This window comes from Trachypithecus francoisi, unplaced genomic scaffold (genome assembly GCF_009764315.1).
Source record: "Trachypithecus francoisi isolate TF-2019V2 unplaced genomic scaffold, Tfra_2.0 Lachesis_group2, whole genome shotgun sequence".
Classification (NCBI taxonomy): domain Eukaryota; kingdom Metazoa; phylum Chordata; class Mammalia; order Primates; family Cercopithecidae; genus Trachypithecus; species Trachypithecus francoisi.
Window position 1 is genome coordinate 122,605,730 of NW_022681465.1, and position 27,781 is coordinate 122,633,510.

The 27,781-nt window shown below is 44.1% G+C and overlaps 1 protein-coding gene and 1 long non-coding RNA gene across 4 annotated transcripts in view; one reads left to right on the plus strand and one right to left on the minus strand.

Moving 5' to 3' along the window:
• SLIT3 (slit guidance ligand 3) overlaps window positions 1–27,781 on the plus strand; it is a 645,016-nt gene that overhangs the window by 445,563 nt on the left and 171,672 nt on the right. For 2 of the 3 annotated variants that reach the window (XM_033180336.1, XM_033180338.1), the window contains exon 6: window positions 14,647–14,718. In XM_033180336.1, the coding sequence (XP_033036227.1) occupies window positions 14,647–14,718 (72 nt within the window). Of the gene's footprint in view, window positions 1–7,654; window positions 7,900–14,646; window positions 14,719–27,781 lie in introns of those variants that run through there. The other variant, XM_033180337.1, reaches the window with a different exon arrangement.
• On the minus strand, window positions 420–7,492 carry LOC117065486. Its single transcript, XR_004429940.1, has 3 exons — window positions 7,191–7,492; window positions 2,017–2,065; window positions 420–934 (listed from the first exon to the last, which is right to left on the minus strand). It is a non-coding gene; the product is annotated as an uncharacterized LOC117065486 (long non-coding RNA).

A 27,781-nucleotide genomic window follows, 5' to 3' on the forward strand; every position in this document is an offset into this window, starting at 1 on the left:
AAATGCCGTCAGATCTCAAGTTGGGCAAATACAGAGACAGCATTTCTAGTCTCATTGAAAAGTAGTTGTCAGAAATATGCCATTCACTCAGAGTCTCTAAGTGCTCTGTCAAGCTGTAACTTGATTAAAATTGAAAACCACATTGCTTGAAAACCAAACGTGAAATCGAAATCTCTTTACTCAGTGCTCTTACATTCTGGAGCCTGGGCTTATGGATTATCCTCAGTTAATTTATGCCATCTTTGTGCCGTACATTAATTTTGAATATATTTGTTGAAAATTTCCTGTAGCTTGCATTTATGGTTGTCAAAGGGGCTTTTATCTTGAAAAAAATGGTGCTGGTTTTAATTACAATTCTAAATAGCTTCATAACCATCGTGAACCCTGGATTTACATCATCTTTATGACAGCCACGCAATTCCCACTTTATTGATTTTGTCATTTGCTTCATTACGGTTAATGCAAACCTTTTGTATAGAGACAATTCTGGGGCCTCTCTCTTCTTGGAGGGGTTAGTATAGAATATCATGACCAAGATAGACCCCGTCCCTCTACCCCCTCCTTCTGCCGCAGTGCTGACCCAAGGAAAAGTCAGGATGGAAAATATTTCCAAAGTGGCTATCCATCACAGGCAAAGGAAACGTTAGCGCTGATTATCCAACCTTTCATGATCGGGTGGGTTCAGACTTCTCTGCTTTGAAGTCCTAGAGATAGCATCACTCATGTTGTGAGACTATGTGTCCACCCCATCGCAAGCCTCACTCTCTGTTTAGAGAAGGGTTGCAGCAGCAGCCACCCACTTTTGCATTTCATGTGTGGATCTTGCACCCCCTGCACCCAGCCCGCCCAGGGGCCTAGGAACCAAAGCATAATATGGTTGATGGGGATGTGCTGAGTCCCCGAGATGTAAACGCCAAGAATGCCTGTGAGTAACCTAGGGTGGAAAATCAAAACCTTTGGTGATTAACTTGAAATGGAACATTGTAAAGCAAACAACAGAATGAGGGAGCTTAAGGAAGTATAGGAAGACACAGCTTATCAATTTGTATCCATCAGGGACAGGCTTCAGAGGGCCAGGAGCAGCTGAGGGAGCTCAGAAAGCTGCTGGGCGCCCAATGCGTAAGGAAGGCTGCTGCAGGGGAGTCTGTGGATAGAGTCCAGGGTACTATGTAAGTGGCGTTTGGATGGCTGAGAAAATAACACATTTGATCTGGAAACAAGGAATTTTCCCCCCAAGTCTTACTTGAAAGGACCTTACTTTTCCCAAACCAAGGCTTATAAGAGAACTAGCCTTTAACTGGGATAGAAAAGCAGAATGAACTTGCCAGAAAGGGCAGTACAAGTCCAAAGATCATTTCTGAAAGAGACAAAGGAGTGGGGTGGTCCATTTCTAGTGTAATTTACTGGAGAATGTTGGGGAAAGTCCTAGAAGGCCCATTCTCTGCCCTTGCATCTCCCGGAACTTCTCAGTGAGTCGCTCCATTTGGGACTATCCCCGGGGATGGCTTTCTCCTCTTCTGCCTTCAGAGACTGTGTTCGCCACTTCTAGACTCTTTTTCCAGTAGATGTGGGAGTCTAGTCTTAGCTTTCTAAAAGCTGTGAAATTATTGAATGCTGGAAACACTGTTGAATGCTCTTTAAAAGCTGCTTCTGTGACAAATGGAACAGGAAAATATGCTGTTTCTAAGACACAGAAGAGCTGAACAGGAAGAGGAGGCATCTCCAAGAGATGGGGTAGTAGGATCCCCAGTGGCCCGACACCTTGTGTCTAACCCCTATGCATCCAGAAGTTGGGAAGCTGATCTTGTCCCGCCTAAGAACTCCTACGTGAATCTCTACCTGATGGGCACCGTTGAGGGGTTTTGAGCTTGGTGGTTTTCCGTGGAGTGCTTTGGTAGAAGTTAATACCACATTCATTCATACTTGTGTTTTTTTTTCCACCCTGCTGTTCAGACCTCTGACCCCCTGGAGAGTCCTCGTCTTAACTGTTCCAAACAGGAGGAAATTTACACTTACATTCTCAATGTACTGCATTAAAAATAAAATCTGACTCCTCAGACAGTACCTGTAACAACAAAATGAGAAAAACCTCATGTGAGGACGGACTCAGGGACTGAATTAAAACTCAGCAGCCCTGAATGCCAACTCTTGAGGGGCCCATAGAAATCATCTATTTCTTGCCTTTGTTTTACCAATAGGGAAATTTTAGCCCAGAGAAGTTAGGCCATAGTCCAACGAGGTCAAAAATCCTTATCATCTGATTCCTGAGCAAACTGTTTGTATTTTTTCCACTAAACCACACCATCTTAAAAACAAAACAAAACAAATCTCTACTGCTGGCAAATGAATAAAAGAAAATCACTCTTTCTTATCCTCCCCCAGAACAGTGGCTCTCATCCTCAGTTCTGAAGTGTGAACAATGCCCTTATTTCCCCTTTTGGAATCAGGGAAGGAATTAGAAATTTCTTCAGCCAATTAAGTAGAAGTAGCTGCAATGAAGAGCTCTGGACCCAGAAGCTTGTGGGCAGAACTGGCCTTCACCCAGGTGGTACCCAAGTAGGAACCATCTCTGTGGGCCCCCCAGATGTTTTTGGATTTACCAGTGAGACTGACTTGGCTGCTCCGGAGAGTCCTGGGAGAATTTAGAGACAGCATAAGGAAAAACTACTCACCATTTTCACCAGGCCCTCCCACCATCTCTTCCCCAGGAGCCGTCGTGCGTCCATAGCCCACCCAGACCAGCGGCCTCTGCAGGAAGGGGTTTCTGGTCAGAGGCACTTCCCTCACTGCCCTAAGTGAGGGTAACAGCCTGGCCTCCTTTCTTCCCTTTTAAGATAACCAGTCTGAGCACAGGCACACACACACACACACACACACACACACACACACGAGGAACTCGGCTTCTGAAATGCAAATGCAATCTACTGAGTTATCTGTGCTGGCTACTGATGCAAAAGGAGGAGCAGTGGTGTGGAAAATACAAAACAGTGGCTAATCCCACACTATTTTACGCTGGACTTGGGAGCCTAGCAGGTGATTTTTCTCCTTCCATCAAGTTTACCGTCCTCATTCTCTTTGCCTAAACTGACATTTTTCTCCCTGAATCTTAAGTGATTGGGAGTATCCCCAAAGCAAGCTGGGGGAGAGAGTTTTAAAATTTGTTATAAATAATCCCCCAAAATAGGTGAATTCAAGTTCCTCATGTTTCTCTCCTTCATTTGCATTGCTCTTCAATGCCAAGATATTTCTTTTCACACCCAGATAGAATCAGGTTTGCTGTCTCATCGTGTAAGAACTGATCCTAGGCTTCCCTGTCTTTCACTGTGACATCGTCAGAGGGAAACCACCCTCAAAATGGGGTGGTCTCATAAAGTTCCTGCCTGTCATGGAAAGAGCAATCTTCACCTTTTTTTCCTTTCCTAAGGTAACATTCACATAACATAGAACTAACCATTTAAAAGTACAATTCAGTGGCATTTAGTACCTTCACAGTGTTGTGCAGCCATCACTTTTATCTATTTCTTTTTGTTTTTTTCTTTTTTGAGATGGAGTCTCAATCTGTCACCCAGGCTGGAGTACAGTGGTGCGATCTTGGCTCACTGCAACCTCCGCCTCCCAGGTTCAAGCGATTCTCCTGCCTCATCCTCCTGAGTAGCTAGGACTACAGGCGCCTGCCACCACACTTGGCTAATTTTTAAAATAATATTTTTAGTAGAGACAGGGTTTCACCATATTGGCCAGGCTGGTCTCGAATTCCTGACCTTGCGATCCACCCACCTCAGCCTCCCAAAAATCACTCAAGACTCGGGGAAAAAAATGTCAGTTTAGGCAAAGAGAGTGGGGATGGTAAACTTTTATCTATTTCTAAAACATTTTCATCACCCCCAAGGGAAATTCCATACCCACTCAGCAGTCACACCCCATTCCCTCCCTGCCCCCAGCCTCTGGCAATTGCTGATCTGCTTTCTGCTTCTATGAATTTATCTGTTCTGGACATTTTCTATTCATGGAATCACACAATAGGTGACCTTTTATGTCTGGCTTCTTTCACTTAGCATAGCGTTTTCAAGAGTCATCCATGTTGCCCCGTGCATCAGTACTTCATTCCTGTTTTGTGGCTGAATAATATTCCTGTATGTGTACGTACCACAATTTGTGTATCCGTTCGTCCGCTGACAGACACTCGGGCTGTTTCGGCCTTTTGGCTCTTGTGAATGGTGCCGCTGTGAACATTCGTGTGCGAGTTTTTGTTTGAACACCAGTTTTTAATTCTTTAGGCTATATCCCTAGGGATGGAATTGCTGGGTCATCTGGTAAGTCTATGTTTCACTTGTTGAGGAACCACCAAACTGTTTTCCACAGCAGCTGCACCATTTTACATCCCCTCCAGCCATGTAAGCGTGTTCCAGTTTCTCCACATCCTCACCAAGCACTTACTGTTCTTCATCGTTTTAATGATAGCCTTTCTAGTGCGTGTGAAGTGGAATCTCATGTGATCCTAGGGCTTTTTACTGAGTACCTCCTGTGTGCCAGGCACTGTGGGCCAGGTACAGTAGTGTGTAAAACAGAGACTGTACCTGCTCTCCTGTTGCGGATAAGTTCAGGCATTCATTATTCCTCAAAAATAATAGTAAAGAAAAGGAAACTGGCCTCTTCTGGAGTATTTCCACGCTGCGTGTTAGCTAGATCGAAAGCGGCTATCAGCACAGCACGTGCTGCTGAGTTCTGATGCTCCTTTTCTCAGCAGTTAATTACAAGGACCTTGATATCCCCCATACACTGAGCTTACAAAGCATGTTTTAATTGGCCTCTGCTGCCACAGACATACCTTTGAGTGATGCCTCACTAATGGCCACTCACCCCGAATACCCTATGACACAGTCTGGTTACTGTTGTCCCGTTCCTTTGGTTCCTGAGGCTTGTATACCCTTGGAAGACAAGCCTTATCACCTCTGGGGAAGGCCATGCCCAGGAATGATGGATTCAAATCGGCGTAATTTACCACTTTTGCCTGGAGCAAAGAGAACCATTTCTCCAGAGAGGCCATGCCTGTGCCCAAGAGAGCACTACGCTGTCCCAGCCTGGTCAGAAGGCCACCCATTGGGTCCTACTAGGTGACCTGGAATTGAAGCATCCTCTCAAGGTGCAGGCACCCATCCATGATCCTCAGTGACTGAAGCTAAAATCAGTTACCATCCCCAGTGACCCTAACAGTCAAATGGACCGGGACTCCCAAGGAATCTGAGAGACACAGGAGGGAGTGGTGGGGACACTGTTGACTGTGCTGCTCCCCCCATCCCCTACCCCCAACCCCATCTTCTGGGTGAGAATACTTTGCAGGCCAATGAAAGCGACTAGTTCCCAGTGACAAATACCGAGACTAAAGTTTGGCTTTCTCATCATCCTCTTCCCAGCCTACAATAACTTGAGTTACACCCACAGAGTGATATTAGGCTCCCTGTCTTTGTATTTTATAAGTCAGAGAAAGGTGGAATAGCCTGATGGGTGAGCCCTGAGGCTCCTGGATTGGGAAGGCAGGTTTGAACTTGACTCTCCAATGTACTAGCCGAGTTCCTTTTTTGATGCTACATAACAACCTCTCTGAACCTCTGTTTTCTCCTGCACAATTCGTCCTACTCTGTGAAGTTAAGTGCTTGAATGAGGGGATGACCTAAGAGTCATGAGAGCTTGGAAAGAGCAGTTCATTTTGCCTGAGTTTGTGCGGGAAGGTCTCCTTGAGTATGTGGCCTTTGTGGAAGGTCTTGATGGATGGGGAGGGATTTCACAAACAGGGCAAGGACAAGCATAAGTGAACATGGAAACGTGAAAGTACTTGGTGCATTCACGTATTACACAGAGAGAGGTGCAGCTAAGGAGTTAGGTCCTAAGGTCAGGCTAAGGAGTCTGGGCTGTTTCCAGAGGAGCAGCATCTCTTACAGTCATTGTGGGCATGGACAGAACTGGGTTCACTGCCAAGTTTAAAGACGTAGCTCTCAATGCCTCGCTTTCTTCTTCTGTAGGAATTATTGTGACATCAGACTGGCATAAGACATTTAAATGGTGCTCAGTTCAATGCTTGATGCTTAATAAGTGTTGAATAAATGTTGTGTGCAATTATTATCATGGTTGTGATGGTTTTATGATTGCTACAATTTATAATGTCCGCCACAGGGAGCCACTGAAGGTTTGTGTACAGATTATGGAATGTTAAGATTAAGAACTTATATGTCATAGATGGTGTGGCATTTGACTATTTTAGGTGGTACATTACTTGATTGGTTATTAGTTGGAAGTAGCCACCGAGAAATGAGATTAAATTTTGCGATTTCTCTCCTTAGTTGTTTCAACTATGGAAACTGTGAGTATGTGCACACGTTGGTATCCTTCTTTCAGTAAGGGAGCGATTTGTATTTTCCTTGGTGTAGGTTTTTGGTGGCTTCTTGTATTTCAATCTCATAACAGCAGGAGAAGTACGAAAAGCTTGTACTGAGTCTGAACTGCTGCCTTAGTCCAGAAAGATTATATTGAATATCTCAAATAATAGATTCTTTGGTCTGGGATGGAAGAAGAAGCGATAAAGAGAGAGGTTCAAATCCCAGAAGGGTCTAAGTTAGATGAAGAAGAATGTTTTTAAAATTTCATAAGAAACCAATTTCAGGTCATACAACTTCAGAGCTGAAAGAGAGCTTGGAGATTATGTAAAAAAGAGTTCCTAAATTTAATATTACTTGTTTTAAAGCAAATAAAATTAAGCAATGCCACAAATACATTTTCAGAGTGCACACATTTCATTAACACACAAAAATTCCTTTTGGACTAAATGTTATCTGCTTTTTACAACTGAGACTTGGGGGCATGGATGTGAATCACTTAGTTTGCGTAGTTACAAATTATACAAGCCCTAGTCTTCCATTTTTATAAGGAAAAAAACGACTAGTCAATAACGAGAGCCTTCAAAGGGTTAGTCAGTATGGGCTGGAAATGTGAATAAATTCAAGGAAACCTTAATTTTCTTGCAGAGCAATCTATGTGATGTTTTTAAAGGGAGACAAAGATCTCTCAAGGCTGAAGGAGATGATGTGGCCTCAGTGTGCTGTCAGGGAGCGCTCCCCAGGATGGGCCGATTCATGGCCTGGACCCGGAGTGGGGATGCTTGCAATCTTGTATTTGAATGAAAACGAACATCTCACCTGGGCACTGACCTCCCATCCAGGAAGAAATATCTCAGCTCTGGCTCCTGCTTAGTGGTCATATTCAACTGGAATCGCTTCATCTTTAGAGCCCAGTGGGAAGATTTTCTGAAACCCCCATGGGGATGAAAAGAAAAAAACTACCTCACTATAGTTTGTGCTGGGTGATTTAGAAAAACAGAGAAAAAAACAGAGATGTGGGAGATAACTTTTCATGCCCGTTAACAAAAGCACATTTCATCTTCCCAGTTTCTCGCTTCTTCCTCCCTCCTGCGCCTCTGCCGGGGAGGAACCACAGATGGTTATCGCTCAAGAGTGTAACTAGGGAAACCACAAACCTGCCCCAATCACTATGGAGACAGCCATTTATTTGTCCAGCCTCCGAGTATTCATGACATCAGCAAGGCCGGCGAGTAAAACACTGATACTTCTTAAAAAGAAATTCTAATTCCCAATGAGGAAGGCAGAGAACACAAGGTCCAGTGTTTCAGTGACTTTCAAGACTCCCCGTGGCCTTATGATGGGTGTGTTTGCACAGGGACAGCCCATTTTACAGAAGCTGCAGTGAGGAGCCTTTTAGAGCCAACAGAACTGAAAGCTGGGTTTGTGAGTCAACAGGCATTTTAAGATTGAGGGGTTACGGTTGAGGGAATGAAATGTCAAGAATAAATCTACTTTCAACTGAGTCAGCCCCATGGGGTATAACAGGGTAAGCAGCCATCGCATTTTGCCTGGAATTGATTTGTTTCCCAGGATTGAACACAGGAGTTTCAATGCTAAAACAGGGAAAGTCCCAGGCAAACCTTGGGGAGTTGGTCCACCTAGGTATAAAACCCTTTGGTCCTAACATGGGGATGACCACAGGATGTGGGTAGATTTGAGGCAAGCCTCAAAGTGTAACAGCACATTTTGCAAACAGTAACCAAACTTCCTTGGTCCCCGGTCTAAACGTTGCTGGAAAACAAATCATACTCTCGCTGTGACTATGGGGTGTTTTCATTTGATTTGCTTTGAATTTGTTTGTTTTGTTATTGTTGTTCTTTTACTTATCTAGAAATGCCAGAGATTTGTTTCCAATTTAAACTCGCCACAATTAAGTGGGATCTCTGCTTGTCCCCGGTAACTATCTTTAATGCTAAATTGGTTTGCAGGGATCTTCCTCCTGCATTTTTCAACACAAATTCATTTGCCAAATGCCCAACATACAGGCAACTATGTAAACACAGAAGTGGAGTTATTGATATTTCCCAGCGATGTGTAAAACACCTCTTTATTCTCCAAGGTCTGGTGTGCCTCTTTGTGGCTAATCCATCATCGCTGTTTGCATTATTGCAGAGCTTGCTTTCAGGAGCATCTACTGGAGTGGATGCAGTTATTCTCCTGCTGAGAAGTTGCATATGTTGAACGGCATTATGATCCATACGACATAGAAGGTGTCGTGCTAGCTATGTGGCAAAGCATGCATAACGACATTTGTTGAAATAGACTTGTTCAATTTTCAGCTAAGTTCTAAGTAGGCTGTTCTGATCAGAGAGCTTAATTAAGCTAGGACTTTGTCCTTTCCAAAGTGGATTTGGTTGGTTGAAGTCTTTGGAATGCTAACAATCAATTAGCTAAATATCTCTGTAAATATAACTGGCTATACCACATTAAACATCAGAGGTCAACAATTGCTTTACCAGTTATATATATTTGTATTTACATGGATACAATATTATATGTAACTACATATGTAGGAAAAATAGGCATAGAGTTGTCAGTTTTAGAGACAGGGGTCTTTGTGGATACTTAAATAATTCATGGATCAGTAAACATATCTATATGTATTGTAGGATCTGGTGGGCAAGTGTGCAAAATGAGCAAAATGATAGATTCCCCTCTTTTTGCTCATTTGAGATGTTGTTTTAATGTAGAATTACAGTAACCCTCTAATGATGAGAAGTAGTGACAATTCATTAGCAGATTGTGGCTTAGATCAAGTGTTTGATTTGTCTGAAGAAGTGTAACCTGTACTCAGTTATATGAAGTATATGCGTTTCTTTTGAAGATAATTTTTTTCCTTTTGTCAGTTAAAATAACCTTGAGCTTTATTTTTTTCAAAGACCCCAGCTAGCAGCAGACAAATGCTTCTATAATTTGTTCTTCAATAATGATTTTTTAGAATGTTAAACTGTCATAAAAAAAACAACCTTCAAAAGCGCTTCTAGATTTCCTATTCTCTGCTTAAAGGACAATTGGATAATAGGGAGGAAAGAAATAGCACGTCAAGGCTGTTTCACATTTTGTCTTCTGCCTTGTTTCATGAAAGTAGGGATTCCCCGGTTTTCTTTTTATCGTTAAAACATTCTGTTTCTCCTCAGTCTAGAAAAACAATACCTTGAATATGTACATTGATGAACATATGTATATTTCATCAAAAATGGATTCAAATTATTATAGTTTAGTTTTTTAAATTCCCTTAAACCTTTCAATATAATTGAGCTGTAAAAACCAAAGGTGGCAACCTTCTTCCAAATATTTTCAAAGAATGTCTTATACTTTATTCTTCATCCTGAGTACCTAAAATAGTGTGAACATCTCATAGTACTGTCTTACTCTTACGGGTTAATTCCTTGTTGGATTTCATGACTGTTGACTTGCTTAGGGTTTCTAGTAAGGCTTCCCTTGTGAATTTCATACAGAAGTCCCCACACTTATTTGGCACATTTGGTAGGGATAGCTTTATTCAGAAATTAGCAAATTGTTAAACTCTAACGGGTGCTGAGCCTCGGCTACTTCTCCCGTTTAGCATGAGGAGGAACATGAACAGAACGCGCAGAGCAGAATGCTGCTGCTGGACAGTGCCCTCAGGCGAAGTTTAACCATCCACCTGATGAGATGCTGGGTCCCCAGAACATCTGGATGAGGAGTGAACAACTGGATGGGTATCCCCTGATACAGACCTTGCATGTAGATACCTAGTTTGGAATTCGGCTTTTCTTCCAGATACCCAAAGCCTGTTTCTGGAGATGTCTATTTTCAAGGCATTCTTCATGGGAACTTAAATGCATCATTGAAATCCTAAATTTAAAAAAAAAAAAATCTTTTTCTTTTTATACATTTATTTATCTCTTTCTTCTTTTTTTTTTTTTTTTTGGTTATTGTTGGGAGATAGAAGCTTTTTAAATTGTAGCCAGTGTTTTAACCCTTTGTAAAGGATTTAGATAGGCTGCTTTAATTTTTGAAGCACAAAAATATTTCTAATCCTGCTTCAATTATGAAATTTCACATCATAATTGAAAGAGATGAACTGTGATAATAGGAGTATATTATGCTTACTAATGGGAATTCTTACAAAAGTGCTATCTCCCAGTCTGCCGTTTGTGGAGATTATTTTAAGTCCTCACTCACGCTGGCTTTCCTTTCCGCCTTGTTTATATTCTCAGAGTATAAAAATACAGTAGTCAGAAAGCTGCTCTCGGGGAGTCTGCATTTAGTGCTTGTTGGAGGATTCCTCTCTAAATGGACTCTGGTATCATTTTAGCACTCATATTGTTTGCCGAAATTCGAGCTTCCTGGGGAAATTAGAGCAGTTAATTTAATATCATGAAATGTTTTGGGGCTTCTTGGCTTATTCAGAGACAGGGGAGTGTAAATCAAATTGAGTATCCTGTATAAAGTAGAGGACAATAAAAGTGGCCTCCAAAAAAATAGCCAGCCTTCCCAAAATCTCCTGCCTTCCCGTTCCCCATCTTCATCCTGGACCCATAGAAATCTTGTTTTATTCCAAGTCTCCTTCCCAAGGGCTCCCTGGTAGAGGTCTGTGTCTCAGAAAGACAAGGAAGCAGGGAAGGTGCTTAGCCCTGTCCAGGCACAGCAGGAGTGCTCAGTCTTTATTGTCACTAGAAGGGCCACAGGGCCACAGTCGTGACGATATGGCTTAGAGCTTTATTCCATACAGCTTGGGTTCAGCCCTGACACCTTTTCCTGGAAGGACTCATTCTGCAACCATTGGTGACCATCTGTGAGGTGGCTGGCACTGCGCTAGGCATGGGGGTAAGTTATGTTGCATGATAAGAAGCAAAGATTCAGCAGCTGTGGGAAATACACATCTCATGGCCCAGGAAAAATCGAAAGAGAGCCCTCAGGCATCCTCCAACTGCTGAGTTCTCTCTCCTCACATTTCCAAAGCCCTTTTTGCAGATGCCTCCCGAGTGATGGCGTGCGTGTTGCAGGATAGGCAATGGGCTTTGTTGATTTGTTTTTGAGACGGTCTTTCAAAGGCACGATATGGACCTTTGACCTGGGAGCTTAGAATACACGTCAGCGGCCTGTGGTCACATCAGCCCCCAGAAGCAAACTGCTAAGTCAGATGTTTTGGCCTCAGCTTCGGAAGGTTCTCTGTGCGTTTAGTAACGCTCCGCTCCGCCATCCTCAAAGAATTGCTGGGCTTGTGTTTATTTTGCCTCCCTTCTCCTGTGTCAGGACTAACTTTTATGTTGCTGAGGTGTCATTTTGCAAAGAAAAAGAAATCTGTCTGAACCAAGTGTGTATTTACTTTGTTTTAGAGACCTACTGTATTTGCATGAAATATCAGGAAAGCTGATGGACGATTAATTGGGCTTTTTACAAATACGCTGATGCTCGGCGCCATGGAGATATAAGAGCTGGGAAGTGGAGTAACTGCTGTGGTTTTTGTTTACCTTATGGGGCCCCCATAGGTGTTAAACCCTTAAAGACCCTGGTAACGAATGGGGCATCTTGTCTTGAGAATGGCTCCTTGACCATCACGACTGGAATACCCTGTCTGTTTCATTTATCTGTGGTTAGAACAAAAGGAGACAATCTCAGTTATAATAAATGTCTTCTAGAAAAGCACACTTCTGCATAAATATTTTAAATTTTGATGTTTCATGTTTTAAAATAGTCTATCAAATACACCCACAGAGATGCTTATAGTAAAGCTCAGTTTTCCCCGTTGCAAATAAACTAGATGTCAACTTGTGCCACCCACTGAAAATATTTAAACGTCACGTAATTAGTAACGTATTAGATGTCACTGCTTTTAGCCTGAAAATGATCAGAGCCCTCTCGAAGACTCTTGTCCCACTACTTCAGTTTGCTGAGTAGCAGGACTGTGATGGGATATTGAGTAGCGTGTGTTTAGTCTTTTTAAAAAATCTTTTGGCTAGCTCCCTTCACCACATACTTTTTTGTTCTCTTTCTACCACTTTGGTTTATTCTCTTCTTTCTATGGCATTTTCTTCTTCCCTGCAGATTCCATTCTTTCCACGTAAAATTCTGTACATTTAGAGTCCCCTGTTTGATTTCTGGTGTTCTCAAAAAGAAAAGGAATAGAAAACGCTTCACAAATCCAGTAAATAAATAATATACTAATAGCAAGGACCTTTATGAAATGTCTGCATGAAAACTGATGCACGACAAACTGCCATCTCTATACACCCCAGACTTCCCAGTGTGATGATTTAGATCCTTTTCTACTTAGGCGGATGGTGCCATTTTTGCCGAATTCAGCATGTTCATTGAACAGTTTCTTGGAGCCAAAACCAGCTCCACTGCATTTCTGCTTGGTAAGGTTTGGTGGCCTTGGCGTGGGGTAGGGGTTGTTGATTCACCGGCCTCTGAGCTGATGATAAATCTAGAAGCTGGGTAGCAGGACTAGACTGCCTTCATAGAACCTCTGCGGGGAATCAGCGGCCCCAACACTGCGAGACATCTATGAAAAAGAGGCTCAGCAAACTCATGTGAAGAAAGGCTCCAGAAGAATTAGGGGTCGAGAGGATGTGGTGAGACTCCGTGTGAGTGGGCATCAGTGAGAACTTTGAACGCTAGATACAGAACTCGCCAACCAAAAATGTGCTTCTGCTTCTTGAGATGCCTGTGGATTGTTTTTTTCTTTTATTCTAAATATCTGAATCTTGTATCATGAGCATCTATTGAGATAATATATTAATAATTCCCCCAAATATCATGACAGAGCCTGTCTGTTGTAATGCACAGCATCACTCTATTGCGTTTTGTGTGCATTTATACAATTCTACATCTGGATACTTTTCCAAAGATAATAGTATTTTCATTTTAATCCTGCCATCCTTCAGTAGAAAATAAAGCCCTGGGAGAGGGTTCCCAAAGGTAGCTTTGCCACGTCTTTTGTGGAGAGTTGTCCTGGGATCGTTTAGCTCAAGTTACACATGAAAATTCCAACACCAGGAAAACCCTCCACCTGAGAGGTGGAGAAAATTAAAAGAGTCTTGGAGTTTTTTTAGTACAGCCATAGTTCTTTTCACCTGACCCGCAGCCCCAAAGACCATGGTGTGCTCTGCGGACAGAGTATGACAATCTGGTGTCAATAACCAATTCCTGTATAACACCTTATTGTTTTTTATGGTTTTTTAAGGAATAAAATGGGTTAGGTATATAATACATGATATTTAAGTTGGGGTGTGATCATGGTTGATATCCTGACTTACGCATTATATATATTTTAATGTTTTAAAAAAACGGTATCTACGTATTATCCCTCAACTAAAATAGCTCAGTCTCCAACTAGAATGTGTATTAGTCAGGGCATCTTTTTAAGAGACATTATTTTCATGCTCACAGGATGGAAAGGGAAATAAAAAAGGAGTCTGGAAATAGGTGCATTTAATTCTCCCCAATTTAAATCAAAGTGGTACATCTTTAAGGCAATAACGATATTCCTTCTTCCCCTCTTCATGAACGCTTCCCTCAATGAATTTCTTTAATGTTGATGATGGTTAGTGCAGTTTGAGGGAATCTGTATTTAGTCAGAAAATGCTTCAATAGAATGACCTACCAGATGGGGCCCGTAACAATGCACAGAGGCATCAAACCACCACAGACATGTGGTGCTTAGAATAATAAAAAGACTATAAAATTAGATTAGTTGAGTCTAATTTGGAATTGGTATATTCCCCATGCACCCTTGCCGCTCTTGGGCAGATAAAGCCTTGAGATTTAGCACTGTGTCAGAGCAGAAGACTGCAACTTCCAGTAAAAGGGAGACGAGGGAACGGGAGAGAGGAAAAAAGCATTCTGGGAGGTCGCGGAGGGCAGAGCAGTGACCTCCAATGATTTACAGGCCTTTAGCTTAATGAAATTGTTTCAGTGACATGACGGTAAGAGCTCGTAATGGATTGGATGCCCTAATGTAATGAAATTACTCCCTTCTGCCTAAAAAAAAAAAAAAAAAAATGCGCAATTAATATTTACTGAGACCTGACAGCCTTTTGGTGCGCTCGTCTGTGTAGTTCTCTCAGACAGTCAGAGAGGAGAGACGGAGCAGCGTGGCAGACAGGCTGGCTCTGCACGAGCTCCTGGCAGGGACCAGCAGCGCCTGCAAGGGGGTGGAGGGACAGGCGCTCGGGTGGCCCGGGCCGCCGGCCCCTCACGCTGCCCCCGCTCAGCCTTCATGCTCTCCCCTGCTTTTCCACAGGCAATTGGACAACAACCACATCAGCTGCATTGAAGATGGAGCCTTCCGAGCGCTGCGCGATTTGGAGATCCTGTGAGTTGATTTTGCGATCGCTGCCTTGTGTGTGCGTGCATATGTGTGTACGTGTGTGTGTCCGTGTGGGGAGGAGAGAGGGGGAGAGTATGTGCAGGAGGGTCTGTGTGGATGCATTTCTGGTCTTTTGCTGCAGTGCTATTAAAATTGGGAACCAGGAGATCCCTCCGGCTCACCTTGGTCAAAGTGTTTGCAGGCAGCCAAGTGTGATTTCTTACCTCCCACAAACTGGGGTTCCTGCTAATTAAGTCTCAGTTGAGTCTTTCTCCTTCTCCCCCAGTGCTCCCGCAGTATTTGTTGCTGGGAGAAACAGATGGGCTGGAGCAGACCCCCCCCAGAGCCTGCTACAGCATCAGGGACAGTGTGTTTGAGTGCGGCCACACTGGGAAACAGGGTCCGGGGTTGGGGCCAGAGAGAGAGGGGTTAGTGCCAGGAGGACAGCTGGAATTACCTGAATCAGAAAGGGACCTTGGTACAGGGCAGGGGAACGCCACACAGCCTGGGAAAGCCCAGTCATTGCTATTGCTCCTGGGATCTCATCTCATGCTTCAGTTGAAACTTTAAACAGTGACTGTGACCTTAAAGGGGCCGGGGGTGGTGGGGATGGGGGTGGGGGTGGGCAATGAGGGGAGATGAGAGGAGGCAGCCCCTTCCCCATAATCCCACCCTATGCACCTTGTCTAGAAAGAATGTGTAGTTGCCTTTCTGAGCTCTGGATTTTCAAATGAGTCTAACTAAGAAAACCCGACTCCCAGGAGGAAAGTCAGCTAGGAGTCATCTTGGGGTCATTCAAACTAAAGTTGAATTGTGTAAGAAAACATTTTGGTTATTCTCACTAAAGCTATACTTCTAGCTGTCCCTGATTGAGAGAAGCCCAGAGAGGAAGGCAGTACAGCACAGAAGAGCTTGTGTCACTTCTGTCAGGAGACGTGTGGTCGAGTCCGGATTCTGCCACTGATTAGTCGTGTGACCTTGGGCAAGTCTCTTCGGCTCTGGGAGCCTCAGTTTCCTCATTTGTAAAATGAAAGGGTTGGTTGCTCTGTCTTGGGAGTGACTTCCCCTTTCCAAATTCTGTAGCTGCTTGGTTCTAAAAATAATTCCCATGGTACGATTCTAGCCAGTGACTGATAGCAGAGTGGGGTTTCTCAAGCATTCTCCTAAAAATAAGAAATTACACAGTCGCAGGTTACCTATCTCTGATTCCAGAAGAATCAATGAATGCCAGATAAATAAGTGAATGAGTATTTTAAAGCATTCCTTTGTATGTGAAAGAATGAGTGAAAGGTCTTCCCTCCGCCTTCCTCTTCACCTGGCCTCGCAGACACTAGCAACGGGTTGGAGAGAGCCTCGCCACGTTGTTTGAGAGGAAGGTGATTCCAAGAGGAATCACGGGAAATAAAAGGGGATGCTGATGCTGCAAGCTGCTTGAAATCGGATGAAAGCTGAGAATTCCCGGTCCAGAAAAGACAGGACCCACAGTCAGGGAGGTCAGATTGTCATTTCTGAAATAGATTGTCTCTCCTCACCCAAACTCTGACCCTGGAACCGGCAACAAATGCCTGTCTGCAAGGGAGAGGATGCCAGCCCAAATTTAGTAACCTACGACTCCTCTTATCAGGAGGCTGGGACTGAGAAGGGTAGGCAGGATTTTCCCTGCCTGCAAAATAGCATTTGTAGGAAGGGCTGCTCAGAGCATATCACCTTTTTCCTCCCTTGACAGAGAGGATGAGCAAGATGAGAAAATTCCTTGGGAAGAGACCAGGAAATGGAAGTCACCAGCTGCCACGAAACAGCTGTGACAACCTGACAGCCCTCATGTTCATTTTCTGTGCTAGGAATGGTGTTGTCTCTCCTCACCAGGAAGGCAGTCTGAGGGAGAAGAGAGGGTTTTACAGTCAGACACACCTAGGTGGGGCTTGGGCCAAGTGTCTTAATCTCTCTGAGTCTATCTCCTCAACTTTTAAAAACAGCCAGTGTATGTACGACATAGGAGGGGCTCTCGTAAGTGCCATCCCTTCTACTTTCCTAACTTTTGCCCCTATACACCCTCACCCCCATCAAGCCCTTGCCCAGGACAGATTTGGACAGCTCTCCTCTACTCAGATACCAAAAAAAAAAAAAGATATCCAGATGCACCAGGCGTCTCCAAGTTGAAGCTTTAAAAACCTGTGACTGAAAGGAAAAAAAAAAAGTTCTCATTCCTTATCATTGCAAAGAGCCCATAGGATCTGATTAGTTTATCTTCTCAATTCCAAACAAAACCAGATCAATAGCTTTGTTTTAAAGACACTCTCATTTGGCTTCACATGGCTAAGTACTTAAAATTAATCATAATCAGTTATTCCATGGGTTTTTAATTTCCAGCAGAGGCACACGGCTTTGAAACCATCCATCTTAATGGTGAGCCATTCTGAAATTGGCTGGAGCTGACATCTCCATTTAAAGAACCTCCCCTCCCCACCCCTAGGACCTTCCAAATCTCATCCACACATTGACATTTTATCATGCTTCTCTGTAATCACAATTTAGGCACCATAAAGAATCCTGGCAATGAAATAATAAATAGGAACTCAGTGACAGTATCACACATTAGCTTGATACGTTTCTGAGTGAAAGAGGAGAGTTCAAAACATCCTATCCCCAGAAAGAGCATTTTAACATATCTAAAGCTTAAAAGTCTGCAAATTAAGACGACAAAATATAATGTTTCGGCTGTGTTTTCTCTGACATTAGGCAGCGTGAAGTAGAAATCAAGGAAAGACACATTAGTTGTCCCAGAAAGCTCTCAAATTAACTTAAGGAAAGTTTATGGATGTCAACTGCAAATAGAAGTATTTCACATGCCATAACCCTGTTATTCCATCCCTCCTGTGGATGGAAACACCATACAACTTCTTTCCATCGAGGCTGATGATGGTTTTACCAGTTACATTGAATGAGAACGTCAGAGGTGAGCCTGAGAGGTAGCCACTGACTATGAGGAGAAATGAACGGGTACAAGGTTGGGAAAGACTGAAATCTGCCCACTTCAGCCTCATTTTTGACTCATTCCCAATGGGGGATGCCCAGCACAGAGTATGGTGGACAGGGAAAGGAGCCATCCCCTCCCCTTTCCAGGAAGTAAGAAGAAAAGCATAGCATGGGGGGTGAAACTTCTCATGGCCTTCCGTGCCACTACGGGGGAGGAATAATGAGGAAAATGAAAATAGCTAGCAGTTACTCAAGCCCAGTGATAGCACCAGTGCTTTTACATGTGCTAGCTCTTGCCATCCTCACAATCTCTCAATAGAGCTACTGTTACCATCACCCTGCTTTTACCAAAAAAGTAGCCCATCTCAGAGAAGCCAAGTAGCTGCTTACCTAATTAGCAGCAGAGCCTGCGTGCTAACCATTTTACAAAGCTGCCTTTTGGATGCATGTTGCCAAGGCTGTCATGGTGATTGGCTGCCCTGAAGTACGGTGGATGTGAGCTGCAGAGTGGTGTGAACTGGCCTCCAAGAACTGATGGAGGCAAACTAGCAATGACTCACAATCCCGCTGGGGAGAACGTTGGAGCCTTTCACAGATTTGAGAAATTGGCCCTATCATTCCCTTCACCCAGTTAACGGGTGCCCACAAAGTTGAAGGTACATCTAACCTGCAGGAGTAAGGAACTCATCCTGCTTTTTCACTGATATACTTGTCGTCCCAGAGATGATTTATTCCCTCTTGTGGCCACTGCCATAGACTTCGGCATTCCACAGTTTGGGGGCTCTGCTTTCCAGACCTGTCTCCCCCACTAAAAAAATACAGCCTCAGTTTTGTGGCATTTAAGGATCTTAACTGAGGGACTGAGCCTCTGTGAGTCAGACCCTCTGCTGTTACTCAAATCAGTGCCCTTTAATCTCCACCTGTTCTGTGCTTTTGGCAGTTTGCACACACTAGGTTTTCTCCAGGTAAGTCATGCTTATACTGCAGTTGAATATGCCAGGACTGCACTCCTGGCTCTGTGGGGTCAGGACGCGCTGTGCTGGTGCTCTGAGCCCTGGGTTTCTAGCCCATACCAGCCAGGCTGAGGATGGCCAGGCATTTCACCAGTTACAGTGGCACCTCCCTGCCCAACGTGCCATCGTGGGTCAGAAAAAAAAAATGCTTAACTCTAATGAAAATAAAAAAAGTAGGAACAAATTAAACAACAATGAGAAAACCTCACTAATAACATATGTCATGAATTGTTTTTCAATAGTATTACAGGAGAATAAAAAGTCCTTTTGGACATTGTGTCCTGACGAAAGGTAGCAAGTCAGAAGTTCAATAAATACGTTGTCAAAAATGCCGGACCACAGACAACGGAAACACAATCTGAAAATGCTCTCATCTCCTGGTGATTGGTCTGCCCTTGAGAAACCACTGGTGCCAGCTAAATGGCATGGAGATCCCAACAGGTCCGTAGATAACCAGCGTGTGCTGTTTGGAAGCTCTCACTCCCACTTATGTCACTTGCCAATTTTGGAAATTCATTGACATTATTATAGGCTGGCGCTGGTGGGATCTTAGGTGTCTCCAGGATGACCGCTCATTGTCCAGATTAAGACACAGAGAGCAGGCACTGGAGAGAGGCCCAAGCAGCCTAGCAGTCTGCACCCTGAGCACCTGTCCTGGCTCACCCTAGGCTGGGAGACTTGCCTGAGGTCAGCAGTGAGTCCGCGGTAACAGGGGAACTTAGAATCTGGGACTCCTGACCCATGTTTCTGTCCACACTGGGCACCTCCATGCAATTAGATTGTTCAGAAGGGATCCCCTGGTAAGATTGGGGATCCCAAGCACAGTTCATCCTTTCAAAACCCGCCGTTTAGTTTTGGGTGTTATTTAGGAAATTGGGGTAGGGCACACATTTGTCCATGACAGAATCAAGGAATGATCCAGCTTTTAGCTCTCTTTAAACCAGAGGCTACAAACTAGGCCACAGACCATATTGCTCCCATAGATGAGATTTTTCTTTTGTCCTGCGTAATGTTTTTTAAAAATTGAGATGAGCATTTCACATTTAAAAATTGAGATATCTTACATAAAAGTCCAGATTTCCAGCTTCTCTGGAAAAACCAGAAGCACTGGCAACTGTGGGGCGGCATTTCCGCACTGCAGTCAGCTGTGGCTGGGGAGCACCTGTCCTCCTTGGATGGGGCATGTAGACCCCATTCTGCCACTGATCCCTACCCATTTACAGTAACTGCCAGCCCACATGACCCCTGTGCTGACCCATCCAAGAAGCAAAGACACGCTGTGTGGCCAGCACAGTGCTGGGCGCTGGGTACAGTAAAGCTTGAAGTGAGCAGGTGCTTGGCGGGCTGAGCTCCATAGGCCAGAGCTCACCAGCGTGGTGGAGTTGGGCATACAGAGAGAGCTTAGTGACGTGGAGTCCAGGACACCCGAACCTAAGCAAGGACACCCCGGAGGCAATCACAAATCCCTCGCATCTTACCTTCTGAGAAGCTCCAAATTGCGTTTGAGGTTACGGCAGTTGTCATTGGTTTTATGCCTATGAGGGTGAAAAACAAGAGGTGACTCTAGCTGTTCATCACAAGAGCCACCCCACCTGCCCTGGTACTTGTTCCCCAGGCCCCTGGATCAACTGGTGTACTGAGGCCGCCGAGCCCATGTTTAGAGAGGAGAGATTCAAGAATTAAAGCAATAGCAGAACTAACCAGACTTTTAGGGTAGTTCTAATTCAGTCGTATCCTGGTGGGTTCAATGTGGCCTGACGCAGAACCCCACAGGTAGACGCAGAAGAGTGAATGGGGAAAAGGTCCTTTTCTAGTACAAGAGGAAGGCAGTGGAAACAAATTGACAGCAGTCCTGACACCTAGGTCAGGGTGTGCTCACTCTCCTAGAGCGGGGTTGGTGTCCTGGTACAGGGTATGAGGATGTTCAAGCACAACGTTGCCCACTTCAGAGAACCCAAAGTTTAATGCAAGTTGCAGTGTGTTGGCCACTTCAGCTGAGCTTCCTCTGGATGCAGAGCCAGAGGATTAATGAATAATAATAATGATGTAGCAATAATATATAGTACCATGGTACAACAATTACTACTATATTATTCTTGTTAGAGCCTCCAAGTTTGAGCATCTGTTTTTGAGAGTCGACTTCTATTTTTGAGCATCATCAGGCACCGTGACAAGTTGGTAAAATGAGGCATCTCAATTAAATCTTCACCACAACTTTATGAGGCACATCCTAGGAATTGCCTCATTTCACCAGTCAGGAAACTGATCCTTAGAAAAGTTGACTGACTTGCCCGGAGTCACAGTGGCAAGTACAAGGGAACTACTCTTTCCAAACTCAGATCCAGTTCTGCCTGATATCTGAGCCCCTGCCCTTAACAAAAATTAAAATTAAAAGCATCTACCAGAACACACATACATAGAAACAATGATATGCACTACTGAGATTATTGTCTATAGTGAATGCCCAGAATAATTCAGAAACAGTAGTTATTGAAACACTGACCCACAGGGTACTTAGGTCTAAATTTATGACCCCAGCTTTATCAGCATCAGATCCACATCCACAAAACTGCCCCAGACATGAAGGTTGGAGCCATAGTTGAGCTTTGGAGGGGTTAGAGTCCTCTCATAGAACCAGCTTCTAGCTCATCTTTACCAAACTAGGTGGTTTGGGTTCCTTTCCTTATTGAAAAATGGAAACTGTAATACCCACCCCTGAGAATAGCTGTGTGGGTTAAAAGAGATATCGCTGGTGTGTGCCTAGCAAATAGCAGGCTCCCAATCAAGACGCTTATAATAAGTAAAGTTGGTAAATACTTCTGTGCTATTTCTGTGCTTTATATCCACACCTCACTCATGCCTGGCACGTACTAGGTGGCCAGTTAAAGTATGTGGAACCAAATCGAGTTGAAATTAATTAACTGAATTGAAGCCCACACCACCAGTCTCTAGAGTCCCTGTTATGACTTGTCTCTGAACGGAACAAGATGTGGTTGTCCTAGAATCATTTTAAATGTTGAACAGCGTAGCATTTTACTGAACCAGTCCACTTTTCACATTACCTTTGATTTTGCATTTCTCTGGCTAAATGGTGATCTTTCTTTCTCATTTTAATAAGGAACAAAATCGGAGCTACAGTGAAAATTAGTGTGTCACAACAGAGACCAGATTCATTTTTTTTTTATTTATAAAATGTTTCACCTGGGTTTCTCTGGGAGCTACAAACATTTTATCAGGGTGTTTAGTCATGACATAGTTTTGAATAGGGAACTGTCATTGCTTAATGAAAGTCTTGGCCGGGTGCAGTGGCTCAAGCCTGTAATCCCAGCACTTTGGGAGGCCGAGGCGGGCGGATCACAAGGTCAGGAGATCGAGACCATCCTGGCTAACACGGTGAAACCCCGTCTCTACTAAAAAGTACAAAAAACTAGCCGGGCGAGGTGGCGGGCGCCTGTAGTCCCAGCTACTCGGGAGGCTGAGGCAGGAGAATGGCGTGAACCCGGGAGGCAGAGCTTGCAGTGAGCCGAGATCCGGCCACTGCACTCCAGCTTGGGCGACAGAGCGAGACTCCGTCTCAAAAAAAAAAAAAAGTCTTAAAATATCTCCAGATATTTTTCTTTTGGTACTGTGCTGTAAATTGTGATATGTTCATGCAATCAGGATTAAAATTGCACTCTGTAGAAAGCATCTGTAACTTCCATTCAGTCCCCAGAATACTAGGAAAGGAACTGGGTTTTCTATAAATGCCCTTGTGCCACTCAACACACACCTCCTTCTTAGTCATCCAGACTCCAAGTTCCATGACAGTCATGCTCTTCAAGTGACTAGTTTGGTTTTGAGAACCCCAGCTTAAGGAAAAAGTAAACATTTCTTTGAAATCTAAAATTTTTTTTTCCATTTAAATAAGTAGCACTTCCACCTTTAAAATACCTAGAATCTGGGGGAAACTTGTGATTTCTAGTTGATTTCACTTTCCTGTTAACCAAAAGCTAGTTTCATCTCTGAAGTTGAAAATGTATTGGTGTACATTCCTGGGTTAAGAGGATTTGGAGAAGATAATTGAATTGTTTTTGATCAGCAAAGGGTCTTGAATCAACAAACCACCTGTTAGCTTCTCCCATGAGTAGCACTTAGGTGGAGTCGGCAAGTCATGGTGGTCTTGCTGTCCCCAGGGGCCACAGATTCCAGCTGCCAGGTCTCTGCACTGGAATTCAGACTTGACAAACTTGGTTTGGGAGCAATCTTTTGAAATGCTTTGTCCCACCTAGAACAAACTGGAGAAATAGTTCTGCATGTTTGAAGAAAGATTCCACAGAGTATTCTTTCAGGAGGGTGGGGGAAATGCAGCCACATGCCTACGGCGGTCAGTTCACTCCCAAGACCGGGCTTCTGTACTAATTTGCAAAGGTGCCGCTGCCTGATGGTCAGCTTCTGCCCTTTCACCATCCCCTCAGCTCCCAGCAGGGGCTTTGGTGACCAGTATTTGAGTATGTTTAGTGAATATCTTGCCTCTAGATCAGTGCTCATCCCATGACACTCATGGACCTCCAAGCCAGGGAGCCTTGTACCTCTTGAGCAGCCAAACCTGCCTGCCACGGCTGCTGCCATTCCCACCAGGGATGCCCAAGACTGGACAGCTCAGCTTACCTGTGGCCAAGAGTCTGCTTTTCTGTAGACCTGAGTCTTGAAAGTCAAGATCCTAGGAGCTCTCACAGGAATTTGGCCCTCTCCTACTCATTGGCTTAATGGAAAGAAGGATGATGTGGAGAAGGTGATGGAGACACAAGGCTGGGAAGAATTGGAGCAACATTCCTACTGTTCCCTGAGCTTTCATTTCCTATCTTTGAAGGTATTAAAAAGTAAGGGATGGGCCAGGTGAGGTAGCTCATGCCTGTAATCCCAGTGCCAAGGCAGGGGGGATTGCTTGAGCCCAGGAGTTTGAGACCAGTCTAGACAACATAGTAAGACCTCTACACAAACAAAAACAAAAACATTTTTTTTTTTTTTTGAGATGGAGTCTTGCTCTGTCGCCCAGGCTGGAGTGCAGTGGCGCGATCTCGGCTCACTGCAAGCTCCACCTCCCTGGTTCAAGCGATTCTCCTGTCTCAGCCTCCCGAGTAGCTGGGATTACAGGTGCCTGCCACCACATCTGGCTAATTTTGTTGTATTTTTAGTAGAGACAGGGCTTCACCATGTTGGCCAGTCTGGTCTTGAACTCCTGACCTCAAGTGGTCTGCCTGCCTTGGCCTCCCAAAGTGCTGGGATTACAGGCATGAGTCACCGCACCCAGCAAAAAAAAAAAACAAAAACAAAAAACCCTAAACCCTGTTTTTTGTTTTTTGTTTTTTGAAGTAAGGGATGGTGGATGAAGGAGGGATGGAGGAAATAATGATTCCATTTCTCCAAGGTCATATTTGGATTCTTCAAACTCATTGTCAAAAAGCTGGAGAGAGTCCATTTTCTTTTGACTTACAACTAAATCGGAGGACTCCAACTGCTGGCCCATGGGTTGAATAAAACCAACAGATGTGGGATTTCATGTTTTCCTTTAATTATTTTTACAAATAATTAGAATGTTTACAAATAATTAGAATTTGTTGCCAACATTTAAAACTCAAGTAATTTTGTGTAAAAGTTTATAATTCAACTTCCAGTGAATATCTAGCAGCTTTGCCAACCCTGGGCCCGCCTGTGGCTAGTATCTCTCCAGCAGTGCCATCTGATAGAACTTTCTGTGATGAGGGAAACATTGCATCTCTGTGTTATCCAGGATGGAAGCCCCTGGTCACACATGACTCTTTAGCACTTGAAGTGCATCTTCCACAACTGAGAAACTGAATTTTTTAATTTGTATTTAATTTTAATTGATTCCAATGTGAATTGCCACATGTAGCTCATGGCTACCTTACTGGACAGTGCAAGTTGGGAACTATGGGTGGGTACCCTGTCTGGACAGGGCATGCTCTGCAAATCACCATAGTTCCTACCAGGCCTGCTTCCTGGTCCTGCTCCAAATCTCTCCAGCCATTTCACATCCATTAAGAATGTTTAAATAGTGTCTTTTCTAAAAGTAAATCTGAAATATCTGCCACTCCCCTCACCCTCCACCTCCATCTTTATTTATTTATTTATTTTTTCTGAAACTGAGTGTCGCTGTATCGCCCAGGCTAGAGTGCAGTGGCATGATCTCAGCTCACTGCAGCCTCCACCTCCCAGGTTCAAGTGATTCTCCTGCCTCGGCCTCCCGAGTAGCTGGCATTACAGGTGTGTACCACCACACCTGGCTGATTTTTATATTTTTAGTAGAGACGGGGTTGCACCATGTTGGATCCCCCTGGTCTCAAACTCCTCACCTCAAGTGATCCACACGCTTCGGCCTCCCAAAGTGCTGGGATTACAGGCATGAACCACCGTGCCCAGCCCTTTCTCCATCTAAATTTAAACATCTGGGTCTTATACCCACAAAAGACCCCATTTTTATCAAAACCCAGGAGTGTGATCCTTGCAACCATGGCCCACCAAAACGAAACCCTCTAGGTGTAAATTCATTTCCTGATCCCCATTATTTGCTTCTCACAGCCTTGCAAATGACTTCCACGAAGTCAACTGGGTAGGAAAATTACCCCCTTGTCTGAGCCCCTCCTGTCTCCATAGGTACACTAGAGATGCGGCAGCCGATTAGGGAACCAAGCCCGTTAACCCCACAGAAGCTGAGCCAGGTATTTGCATAAAGAGAGAAGGAAAAAGAGCTGACGCTGCCTAACGGTTTTCACATGCTGCACACTGGAGGCTAGTTGTGACTTTCAGACTTTGGCCAGATGTCCTGTCTTTGTGCAGAGCTGGGCAGATCTGGGCATCCATGACCACTTCTTCTAACATCTGGAAAACGATTCCCAGTCCGGAAATGCTATTTTAGAGCCAGCACCAACCCAATTGGAATTAGAGAGTGAAATTTTAGGCTAGAAAGACCCTGGAGGTCAGCTGGTTCCACCACTTCATTTAAAAGAAAGAAACTCCCCCACAAAAGTTAAATGACTTGCCCACAGCCATAGGAAAAATTCATGGAAGAACCAGGCCAGAAAGCAGGTCTTTTGGCTCTTTGTCCAGTTCTCTTTATTGCTGTCTGCGTGCCCCTATGTTAGCAGACAGGTAACAAAAGTAAGTGAAACCAGCTTTTGTGTCCTGTTCATGCCATCAGCTCTACATCTCCAGCATTTTGCTAGAGGGAACGTTTTGCATTCAGCATGGGGACAACACCCTCCCTTTCCAGGGCCTTCCGGGCCTTTGGCCATTGCTTAGGAAATGGCCACTCTAGTGCCCCAGTAGATTATCCAGTCAGATGGCAGTCTGGAAGAGACCAGATTCCACATCATTGATCCCTGGCTACCGGGGTTGACCAGAAACCCATTGAGTAAGCACTAGAATTCTCTGCCCATTGCTGAGCCCAAATAGCCCGAGCTGTAAATCGCACTCACTTCCCTGGGAGACTCCCTCGCTTGCAAATATCAGAGGATAAAAAGCAGGACCTCTCTGGCATCTCAGCCCAGGAACAGAGCCTCATGCACCCTGTGCAGCTTTTCCTAACAGCTCTGAAGTGGCTCAGTTCTGACTGTCCACAAAAAGTGACACCTATATGTTTGGTCACAGAACTAATGAGTAGCATGCAAAAACCAGACAAGAGCTCACCTGCCTGGTGGAAAACAGCCTTACCTTTAGAAACAGAAACTTAGTCAGGGCTCTTTGTCCCCAAGTAATAATGGTTGTGGCGGGAGAAACATTGAATAATTTACAATCATTTAAAGATAATTCATCACTGATGGCTGCCCTTCGGGAGTTGCAGTATAGAGGGAAGGTTTCAACCACATTTCACCATAATGCCATAATGTCACTCTTGCATCCATGGACACGTTGGCAATTGCCTGATTTCTAAGTCAAGACTGTGCGTGGTCCCAGCACTTTGATTTTCTTACAATATTTTTTTCTGATTTAAATTACCGAATTAATTTGTTTGGTTCAGAGACCAAAAACTGGCACCTGCAAGCCAGATCCAGCCCCCAGGTGTTTCATTTGTGGGTTTTAATACTCAAGGTGATTTAGTTGCCAGTATTAAAAAAACCAGGAGACCCCATATGAAAATTCTAGACGTCTGGCTTTCTCTTTAAAAATAACAAAAGGGAAGAACTGGCAATGCTGCACCCCATTCCAGCGTAGCACAGTCTCTTGAAACAAGAAGTGAGGATCCCATTTAGTAAGGCTGGGTTCACAACAGTCCCTGCGCAGCTCACTCACTTATATGACAAACCGCACTCCCGTAGGCAATTGTGTTTGTACTCCTGGATTAGCCCAGAAGGCCGTTCAGAGTGGAAATTTATTTATGTCAAAAGATGCCAAAAACATGACCGTTCATGCTTTGATATTTGCCAACCCCTTCAGTAAACAGTGAGCCTTCCTACATGCCAAACACTGGGCCTGGCTATGTAACTACATGAAACAGACTTGCTCTCTGGCCTCGCCTAGTGTACACATTCATGGATATTTTCAAAATGTCCCTCTTCTTCCTCTCTTACTGGGCTAGGCACCAAATGCAGCTGAGGTGGAAATTGCCTGTTTCTTTCCTTTTCAACTGCAAACTCACCTGTCCAGTAATGTAAGCTGGAGGTCACTCTTGCATCCGTGGAGACGTTGGCAATTGCCTGATTTCTGAGTCAAGACTGTCCATGGTCCCAGGCTCTTGATGACGAAACAGAATTGGGAGACCAAGGCCATCTCATTCACATGTCATTTAAAGTACATTTTAAAATAAACTCCATCACTGGAAGGCAGTTGAGCCATTCTGAGTCACTGCTAGGCAGTATCTGTGATCACCTCAATAAATGAGTAAGGAGTTCTTCGGAGCCAAGGGACCCCAAACACGGGATCTGATTGAGTAGTGACGGGATTTGAGGATTTATCTTTCTCTTTTGATCTTCCACTTTTAACATTTTTCGGAGGCATTATTTTTCTTTGAACATTGAGGCTCTGCCGAGTGGTTGGAGGCAAATTTCTGCCTGTCATAATATGAATATATAATAAAAGAAGAA